Source organism: Lampris incognitus, chromosome 13 (assembly GCF_029633865.1).
Source record: "Lampris incognitus isolate fLamInc1 chromosome 13, fLamInc1.hap2, whole genome shotgun sequence".
Taxonomy (NCBI): domain Eukaryota; kingdom Metazoa; phylum Chordata; class Actinopteri; order Lampriformes; family Lampridae; genus Lampris; species Lampris incognitus.
Window position 1 is genome coordinate 2265556 of NC_079223.1, and position 11415 is coordinate 2276970.

An 11415-nucleotide genomic window follows, 5' to 3' on the forward strand; every position below is an offset into this window, starting at 1 on the left:
GGTGTAAAGTAATGTTTCATCTTTTTTTTCTTCATCCGGCGTTACTTAAATAAAACTGTTTACAAAGGGTCCCCCAAACTTGATCGTAGGGAGCGTTGGATCAGAGCATCAACTCCATCCTTCTAAATGTAAATCAGACACGGTCCAGACGGTCCAGCATGTCCGTCCATTCTGCACAGGTGGGCTGCTGCAGCAGCACAGCACAGATGTGGTTTCCTCTGTGTACAAGTGAACGCCGGCCCTGAGGCAGCTGAAAGCTGCTTCTCACATGTAAAAGGCACACCACAGGTGCTGCCTCTTCACTTGGCATGTTGCATGATTCCAGTCATGTTCTGTTGTTGCATCCAGATCGTCCTCGTGCTCGCTCCGTTCTCTTGGTATCGACAGACTATACTCTGCACCCGCTTTGGTTCATCCCTTTCCCACTGGGATCACTAAAGTCTAATCTAATCTGGTCTAATCTAATCTGGTCTAGTCTAGTCTGGTCTAGTCTAGTCTGGTCTAGTCTAGTCTGGTCTAGTCTAGTCTGGTCTAGTCTAGTCTAATCAGTCATCCAATCAAAGGTAATATCAGAGCCACCTATTTCATCCCAGTCCTCACCCTAAACAGACCTTAAGCTAGAGTTCCCCTCCCTCACCCGGACCAGGGCAGTCTGCCCACCAGCAGGCCTCCTCCTCCTCCTCCTCCTCAGGAAGCCAGAGCCCCAGTGGTGCCCCGAACTTTCCCAAGGTGTCGGGTTGAGGGTTTGACAACTTCCCCCTCGGTCAGGACTGTTGTTACAGCGGCTCATCTGTTGCTATTGTTTCCCCATGACAGTGAGGAACGCCGGCAGCTGAAGCTGAGCGGGAAACCATGAAGGGGCCGGAATGAACCAAGAGCACGGATCCTCTTACCTGTGAAAATATTATTCACCCTCCAATGTTTCCCCTCATGACACGGAGAGGGGGGAGGGGGGGGATTTCAGGAAAATCTGAATGATCGCAGTAGTTGGTTGGGGAGATTTTGATTTGACAAGAGGTGGAGCACTTTGGCGTCCCCTGAGATATTCTGCAAAATATTTTCCATGAGAATAAGGGTCTATGTATTGTTTTCCCCCTCTTATCAGGGGCCTCTCGTGGGTCTCCCAAGCACGTTGCTGCCATCTAGTGGTTTGCTAAAGATATGCATGCCTCTCAAAACGGCCCTTTCAAGCGCTCTTCGCATAAGCGTACATGAAAACATGCCTTTCCAACATGTTTCTACACCTTTCTTAAAGCCAGTGGCGCGCGCTGTGGTGTGGGTGTGTTGTGTGTGTTTTCTGTCTGGTTGTTTCTGCATGTGTGCTCGTGTCTGTGCAAGTCAACTTGTATGGCTGTGGTGTCGGTAGTGGTCAGTATTTTCTTCATGTGCTTTTATGTACCTTTTTCCTGTGAGGGTGGCAGGTTTTATTGTACCAAGCACTTTGTTTGTATGAAAAGTGCTACAAAAATTAAGTCTGATTGACTGATCGATTATCTCTGTATTTGAATGTATATTCCTGTGTGTGTGTGTGTGTGTGTGTGTGTGTGTGTGTGTGTGTGTGTGTGTGTGTGTGTGTGTAGGATCATGAAATTCCATGTGGCGAAGAAGAAGTTCAAGGAGACCTTGCGTCCGTACGATGTGAAGGATGTCATAGAGCAGTACTCCGCCGGTCACCTTGACATGCTGTGTCGAATCAAGAGCCTGCAGACCAGGTCAGCACACCCTGGACCCACACATCAATGCAAAAACACACACATCGATATACAAAAGTCGACAGTATGTACTGCATAGACATATGGCACACAGACACACAAAGTCGTGGTCAGTCAATTAATGTTTATTAATGTGGCAAAATCTGAACATAGAATATAAATGGTTGCAGGGTTCCAAAATGTATATCTGTAAATCTGTAAGTACTGGGTAAAGGCCACACACACACACACACACACACACACACACACACACACACACACACACACACACACACACACACACACGTAAATGCACTCAAACACACACATAACGAAAGGAAAAGCATAAAGTGGTCATTAAAGATGTTTGGCACCAACACACTGAGAGGTGATGTGTGTTGTGTTTAGCCAGGACTCAGTCAGCTATCTTTTGTTTGTTTTTTATCTACAACATGATGCTGCCCTCATGCTCAGAGGGTTAAACTGATAAAAATACTGTAGCGTGCATGGATAAGTAGACACGTTGCTCCTTGACTAACGGGTCGGACCCTTTAGTCGACTGGTTAACGTTGTCGCTTGCGGATTGGAAGACACAGGTTCGCGTCCCGGCTGTGGCGACGGTCTCCCAGACTGCCCCCCAAATTCACTACAATATGGTTAAACAAAGGTGAAATTGAACGACCCCTTCTCTCACTCTGGACAACTCTGTATCTGATATCCCATGACAGTGATGACATGTCTAAACATCTTTAGACAGAGTCTCAAGGGTCTGTGTTTCTGTCCCTTAAATATACGTATATACATATGTGTGTTTGTATGTATGTATGTATGCATGCATGTACGTATGTACGCATGCATGCACGTATGTATGTGTGTATGTATGTATGTATGTACGTACGTATGCATGCATGCATGCATGCATGTATGTGTGTGTGTGTGTATGTATGTATGTATGTATGTATGTATGTATGAATGAATGTATGTATATGTATGCATGCATGTAGGCATGCATGTATGTATGTATGTATGTATATGTATGCATGTATGTATGTATGAATGCATGTATATGTATGTATGTATGTATGTATGAATGTATGTATATGTATGCATGTATGTATGTATGTATGTATGTATGAATGCATGTATATGTATGTATGTATGAATGTATGTATATGTATATGTATGCATGCATGCATGTATGTATGTATGTATGTATGTATGTATGTATGAATGTATGTATATGTATATGTATGTATGTATATGTATGCATGTGTGCATGCATGTATGCATGTACGTATGCACGCATGCATGCACGTATGTATGTATGTACGTATGCATGCATGTGTGTGTGTGTGTGTGTGTGTGTGTGTGTATGTATGTATGTATGTATGCATGCATGCGTGTGTGTGTGTGTATGTATGTATGAATGTATGTATATGTATATGCATGCATGTATGTATGCATGTATGTATGTATGTCACCAGATTAGTTGTTGCAGGCAAGGTCTTAGCAAAGGTCCTGCTATGCAGGATGGTGATGCACTTGACAGAACATCTGCTGCCAGAGTCACAGCGTGGGTTCAGGAAGAACAGGAGTACTGTGGATATGATTTTCACAGTAAGACAGCTACAAGAAAAGTGCCGCGAACAACATCAGGACCTTTTCATGGCTTTTGTAGACCTCTCCAAACTTTTCACACTGTGAATCAAGAGATACTTTGGAAAATCCTGAGAAAGCTTGGCCGTCCGACCAAATATATGAACATTCTATCACAGTTCCATGATGGGACGGTGGCATGGGTAGCCATAGGAGGACAGGAATCAGCGCCCTTTAATGTATGTACTGGAGTGAGGCACAGGGGTGTGTGCTGGCACCAGTACTCTTCAACATTTACCTCCTGTGTCACAAAACCTTTTCACAAAGATCTGGAAGACAGTAGTGGGATCACAATAGACTTTATGCTAGATGGAAACCTCTTCAACATCCGAAGGCTCCAGGCAACCACCAAGTTGTCTGCAGTGCAGGTCCTTAAGCTGCAGTACGCTGATGACTGCTCTCTTGTAGCTCACACACCAGAAGACCTGCAAACCATCCTAGCCACAGTTGTGAATGCGTACAGCAGGCTGGGTCCATCAGTCAACACCACCAAGACTGAGGTGTTATGCCAATGGAGGTCCAGGCCCCCACCCACCTTGCCTGAATTCACTGTAGAACACAAACCACTCTCAATTGCTCCATCTTTCAAATACTTGGGCAGCATCCTTTCTGAGGGCTGCAACACTGATCACGAAACTCTTAATAGAATCAGACAAGCCAGGTTCAGGTGGGCAACAGTTTGGGGAAAGAAGCTGTTTTTGAACCTGGTAGTGCAGGCTCTGAGGCTCCTGTAGCGCCTCCCAGAGTGCAGGGGGGAGAACAGTCCATGGTTGGGGTGGGTGGGATCTCTGCTGATGCTCAGACCCCTTCGAAGGCAGCGTTTGTGATAAATGTCTTTTATGGCTGGGAGCTGGGTACCGGTGACATGCTGGACCGCCTTGACGACCCGCTACAGAGCTTTCTGGTCTACTGAGGTGCAGTTGCCGTACCACACTGAGATGCAGATGGTCAGGATGCTCTCTATGGTGCAGTGGTAGAAGCTGGGGAGGATTTGAGATTACACCATGTTGTAAGATTATAGCAAGTGGGAAACCTCCGGTTTATTTATTGAATAGTTTGACATACAATACATGTTGCACATCTCTGCTGCCTTGTGTTTGTAATTCTTTCTGTGGAACCGGCCTCTCACGTGTACTGGGCCTTTCCCCTGGGATCTGTCACGCCCGCTAAAACTCCCTGAGCGGCCTTTGGATTTCAAAGTAATTGGTCTAAAAATAATCAATCAGGTAATCAAGTTGCATTTTATATACCGCTTTTCTCGCTGCAACAGCCACTCAGAGCACTTTACAATTAATTAACACACACACACACACACACACACACACACACACACACACACACACACACACACACACACATCATCCACTGCTGGCGTGGACGTGTGGGAAGTGCTGGTTCTCTGTGGCTGGAAGAGGCATGCTGCATCCTGTCAGCGGGTCCGTCAGAACGGCGTTTGGTCTCGCCTTCTGTTGAGACACGGCCTGGAGGCGGTTTGAGGACGGCTCGGCTTTAGGACAGAATCAGTCATCAGCTGGCGCCCGTGTTTATACATGCCGGTAATGAGCTGTCCAATTTGAGTCCCGGCTAAGGCACAGGGGCATTCTGGTTCAGCCATGGCTGACACGGTGGATAAATACTAATAATGATACTTATTAATTGATTAATTCCTGAAGAACGGAGGTTTTGATCATGTGAACGTGTTTCCCTAACCCTGATGCTGCCTTGACCCTGATGCTGCCTTGACCCTGATGCCGTCATGCCTCCGGCTGCAGCCGTTGGTCTGCTTGCTGGTTTCAGTTTACCTGTATGATGGAAAAGTAACACACACCAAGGGTTGTAGTGAGGTGCTGATCACTGGAAAGAGACAAGAGTTGGAAAAAAGTATCGCAGACTCTGGCTCCATATGTGTTTATTTCTCTTTTGTAACTTGACTTTTATGTAGATGGCGTTTCCACCCACAGGCCGTCTTTAATATCGACAGTAATAGCAGAACACGGGCACTGGTATGTTGCGTAGGTCACGACCTCGTGACACCTCTGATGGGGATTAGACAATCATGTTCATGTATAGTGGCATGGCGGCACAGTGGTTAGCCCTGTCGCCTGACAGCAAGAAGGTCCTGGGTTCGAACCCCAGGGTTGTCCAACCTTGGGGGTCGTCCCAGGTCGTCCTCTGTGTGGAGTTTGCATGTTCTCCCCGTGTCTTTGGTGGGTTTTCTCCGGATGCTCCGGTTTCCCCCACCATCAGAAAGACATGCATGTTAGGGTTAATACTCCTGTCCGTGCTCCTGAGCAAGGCATGGCAAGACGAACTGGAGTTGGTCCCCGGGTGCTGCACGGCGGCTGCCCACTGCTCCTAGCTACACAGCTAGGATGGTGAAAAGCAGAGCGTAATTTCCCCACGGGGATCAATAAAGTATCTCAGAATAAAAAATCAGAATCAAAAACATGTTCCACCGTTAGGGTGAGAAAAACAATCAAGAGGCCTTCAGCAAATCAAAACCCTTAACAACCAGGCCCAGGAACCACAGCCAATCAAATCACTTCAAACAACGGGACAAGACCCGCGATGCCTGATACCACATATAGAGAGTTAAATGTTACCGTACAATTTTTTGGTTAAGTATATTCAAATATGTTAAAAATACATTTATGTTTAGTAGATTTCTAATAGACTTACAGACAAAGTTAAACCTCAGCTTTAGCTGAATATCATAAACAACTAAATCTGAATACACTGCAACCTTTCCTCGGCCTCGACCCCTTCTTCTGACTGGCGTGGCTAGCTTGTGTCTGGCTCATTTGGGTAAGAAACTGGAACTTGAGGCTGGTGAGAGCTGGCCAGAGGACAGCCGATCAGTTTGTTGACGTCCTGCAGGCGGTCTTTTCGTCTCTGTTCGAAGTTTTGATTTTCATGTCTTTGACGTCTCTAGAGAGCTTCTCCTGCATGCCTTGAGAAGGTCACTGAATTTTTCTTCATTTCTGGTTTCTTAGGATAAAGACAGTTTTTTTCTCTTCAATTCATTTGTCCAGTTCCTGCAGGTCTTTCTTAAGTTGGTCAACAAGCAGAGTCTGAAGGTCAAATGCAGTTATTCAAGATGGCACACCGGTGTTGACAGAACACTTCTGTTGTTCTTTTGCCCCACATGGGTTCCTTCTGCCATCGAAGACCTCTGGCAATGACTCCTTGTCTACTCAAAGTGATAGCATGTCGGAGGGTTTTGACCTGCCGTCTGCTGAGGTTGAACAGTTCATTGGAGACTTCCTGTCACTGTTTGTTCGGTCAAGTCGGTTTTATTTGTGTAGCCCAATATCACAAATCACAAATGTGCCTCAGGGGGCAACACAACATCCTGTCCTTAGACCCTCACATCGGATGAGGAACAACTCCCTAAAACCTTTAACAGAGAGGAAGACAGGAAGAAAGCTCAGGGAGAGCAACGGAGGAGGATCTCTCTCCCAAGACGCACAACGTGACATGATGTTGTGTTTGCACAATTTACACAACACAACACTGAAAGAGAATAACACAATTATAATGCAATTATATGAAGAATATGATGAGGAGGATGCCAAGCAGTGTCCAGACACCACCAGAACAGCCCAGGACCCGAGCCACATGACCGCCACCACCATGGAGACCTGACAGGAGGACAGACTGCACATGCACACATGGGAGACTCACACACACAGAAGAAGAGAAAGGAGAAGACGACATCATTCAGAGAGAGAAAAGACATGTGAGACAAGAGAACAGTTTGCAATAGTCAATAATCTATACTCTATCATCTATAACCTATACTCTATAATCTGTACTCTTATCATTTATAACCTATACTCTATAATCTGTACTCTTATCATTTATAACCTTTACTCTATAATCTATGCTCTTATCATTTATAACCTATACTCTCTAATCTATACTCTGTCATCTATACTCTGTCATCTATAGCCTATACTCTATAATCTATACTTTTGTCATTTATAACCTATGCTCTATAATCTATACTCTCTAATCTATACTCTGTCATCTATAGCATATACTCTATAATCTATACTTTTATCATTTATAACCTATGCTCTATAATCTATACTCTCTAATCTATACTCTGTCATCTATAGCCTATACTCTATAATCTATACTTTTATCATTTATAACCTATACTCTATAATCTATACTCTCTAATCTATACTCTGTCATCTATAACCTATACTCTATAATCTATACGTTTATCATTTATAACCTATACTCTATAATCTATAATCTCTCTGCTATAATCTGGTCGGCAGAACAGTGGTTGGTAAATTCATTGAGACAGAAAACCAACCCACCATCCAGTACAGGTTGTGAAGCACTCAACTTAAAGGCAACTAATGGTAAACTAAGGCAAAAAGATGAGTTTTAAGTTTGGATTTAAAGATTCAACAGACTCTGATGGTCTGATGGCAGCAGGCAGGTTATTCTACAACAATGGAGCCCGATAGGAAAAGGCCCTGCTGCCACCAGCTGACTTCTTCTTAACTTTGGGTACACACAGGAGCCCTGTATTTTGAGAACGACGAGCTCGAGATGGCATGTAAGGTTTAAGGAGACCAGACAGGTAGGATGGGGCAAGCCCATTTAGGATTTTATAAGTCAGCAGAAGCACCTTGTATTCTGATCTAACATGGACAGGAAGCCAATGAAGGGAGGCGATAATTGGTGTAATATGGTCAAATTTCCTGGATTTAGTTAGGATTCTAGCAGCAGCATTCTGAACCATCTGAAGACTTTTAGTACCAGAATGTGGCAGACCTGAGAACAGAACATTACAGTAATCAAGTCTGGATGAAACACATGCATGTATTAGAGTCTCTGCGTCAGCCATGGAGAGAAAAGACCGAATTTTAGCTATGTTACGTAAGTGAAAAAAGGCAGTCTTGGTGATTTCTTTAATGTGCTTATCAAAGGAAAGGCTGGGATCAAACGTAACACCAAGATTTTTGGCTGCCACACTTTGTGAAACCACAGAGTTGTCGATTGTTATCATTACTTGATCAGATTGGTGTCTGTGTCTAGCAGGGCCAATGACCAGCATCTCGGTTTTATCTGAATTTAAAAGCAGAAAGTTAAGTGACATCCAGTTTTTCACAGTAGCCAAGCAGGCCTCTAAGTTAGTGATTTGTTGAGGGTTTTGATTTGCTGAAGGCCTCTTGATCGTTTCTCTCCCCCTCATGGTGGACCATGACTGTCTAACCCTTCAGAGGTGTCACCAGGGTGTGACCTACATGACACACCACTGCCTGTGTTCTGCTGGTATTGTTGATACTGAAGAGGGCTGAGGGTCGAAACTCCATCTCAACAAAAGAGAAATAAAATGCATGGAGTCAGAGTGTGCACTGCTTTTTTCCTACTCTTGAATTTACCTGTAAACATGCCAGACTCCCTGAAATGTAATAAAACTAACGTGTGGGTGTGTGTGTGTGTGTGTGTGTGTGTGTGTGTGTTTTTATCTGTGTATGTATGATGTTGTGTGCATCCATGCATGTCTTCATATGTGCTTCTATGCATGGTGTGTGTCCACGTGTGTGTGCGTGTGTCAGGGTGGACCAGATGCTGGGGAAAGGCCATATACCTGTGGACAAGAAGACGAGAGAGAAACTCCACTCTGATGGAGACCCCCTGGAGGACATGAGTATGTTGGGACGCGTGTGTAAGGTAGAGAGACAGGTGAGTTGTGTGTGTGTGTGTGTGTGTGTGTGTGTGTGTGTGTGTGTGTGTGTGTGTGTGTGTGTGTGTGCAAAAATGTAGCATCCAGGGGTGTCTGGGTGGTGTAGCAGTCTATTCCAATGCCTACCAACATGGGTATCGCCGGTTTGAATCCCCGTGATACCTCCAGCTTGGTCGGGCGTCTCTACAGGCACAATTGGCCGTGTATCCGGGTGGGAAGCCGGATGTGGGTATGTGTCCTGGTCGCTGCACTAGCGCCCCCTCTGGTTGGTTGGGGCGCCTGTTCGGAAAGGATGGGGAAATGGGGGGAATAGCGTGATCCTCCCACGTGCTACATCCCCCTGGTGAAACTCCTCACTGTCAGGTGAAAAGAAGCGGCTGGTGACTCCACATTTATGGGAGGAGGCATGTGGTAGTCTGCAGCCCTCCCCGGATCAGCAGAGGAGGTGGAGCAGAGACCGGGACGGCTCGGAAGAGTCGGGTAATTGGTCAAGTACAGTTTGGGAGAAAAAGGAGGGAAAATCCACAAAAAAGTAGCATCCAGCACGTGGCTTGTAGCTTGCAGGTCTGATTAAACTGATGGTGACAACGTGAATTGGAACTAGATTTATCACACAGGAAACTACTTGAAGGCTCAGGTGTTTCATTTATTTATAGTTTGGATTTTTCATTTTCATATTACAAGTAAAAACCTCAATTAATAAAGAAAGTCTCACAAAATTCAAGTTATACAGGAAACAATGCAAAACAACAAAAAGCAGGAGGGGTGAGCAGGCAGCCTTGCATGGAGTCATCAGCAATCTAAGCAAAGAAACACCAAAGTATTGTGAGTGGAGAGGGAGAACCGAGGTTTTGATTTTGACTTTTATTTAAAAAAAAGTAAAACCATTTTTAAACACAAATAAATAAATACTTTAAAAAATAAATGAATCACATCAACTCTCCAGAAAAAAAACCCAATTGGTTGCGTTTTACTGAGCACAACACATCCCCATGAGCCCAGACAACACTGAGCTGCTGGGTATCTTTCATGTCTCTGTAAGGTCTGACATCAACTCCCAAGCCCAGATGACTTCGCCAAGGTGTGTCAACACGATTGTGTAGTTTACCCTTGTTTAGACACTTAACCATCATTCCATACAATAATTTGCCTTTTACATCTTCCAAACTTAGAAAAGTACTTCTTTTCTCATATAAAAAACCCCCGAACAGTCATCAAAAGTGGGACGAATACCTAAACGAGGAAAAGGATCATCTCTATGAGGCATGATCAAACCGTTGCTGTATTCATTCAACATGAGGTATTCATGTCCCGTCAGACAGCCTGATAACCGAGTGGTTGTGATGGTCATACATGTATTTATTCAAAACGGTTTTCAGTCTGTTTCATTTTTTCTTCACTCAATAATGAAGAGTTGATGGGTTTAGGCCTTTTAATAGGGATATCTATAAGACAGATGTTTTAATAGGGATATGTATAAGGCAGATGTTTAATGGGGATATGTATAAGGCAGATGTTTTAATGGGGATATGTATAAGGCAGATGTTTTAAAGGGGATATCTATACGGCAGATGTTTAATGGGGATATGTATAAGGCAGATGTTTTAATGGGGATATGTATAAGGCAGATGTTTTAATGGGGATATGTATAAGGCAGATGTTTAATGGGGATATGTATAAGGCAGATGTTTAATGGGGATATCTATATGGCAGATGTTTTAATGGGGATATCTATACGGCAGATGTTTTAATGGGGATATGTATAAGGCAGATGTTTAATGGGGATATCTATAAGGCAGATGTTTAATGAGGATATCTATAAGGCAGATGTTTAATGGGGCTATCTATAAGGCAGATGTTTAATGGGGATATGTATAAGGCAGATGTTTAATGGGGCTATCTATAAGGCAGATGTTTAATGGGGATATGTATAAGGCAGATGTTTTAATGGGGATATCTATAAAACAGATGTTTTAATAGGGATATCTATAAGACAGATGTTTTAATAGGGATATGTATAAAGCAGATGTTTTAATGGGGACATCTATAAAACAGATGTTTTAATAGGGATATCTATAAAGCAGATGTTTTAATAGGGATATCTATAAAGCAGATGTTTTAATAGGGATATGTATAAGACAGATGTTTTTATAGGGATATCTATAAGACAGATGTTTTAATAGGGATATCTATAAGACAGATGTTTTAATAGGGATATCTATAAGACAGATGTTTTAATAGGGATATGTATAAGGCAGATGTTTAATGGGGATATGTATAAGGCAGATGTTTAATGGGGATATGTATAAGGCAGATGTTTAATGGGGATATGTATAAGGCAGATGTTTAATGGGGATA

The 11415-nt window shown here is 43.7% G+C and overlaps 1 protein-coding gene across 1 annotated transcript in view; it reads left to right on the forward strand.

Annotated features, from left to right (window-relative positions):
• LOC130123114 (potassium voltage-gated channel subfamily KQT member 5-like) overlaps positions 1–11415 on the forward strand; it is a 43057-nt gene that overhangs the window by 15769 nt on the left and 15873 nt on the right. The window contains exons 4-5 of the mRNA XM_056292239.1: positions 1581–1712; positions 8930–9056. Coding sequence (XP_056148214.1) covers positions 1581–1712; positions 8930–9056 — 259 coding nt within the window. The remainder of the gene's footprint in view (positions 1–1580; positions 1713–8929; positions 9057–11415) is intronic.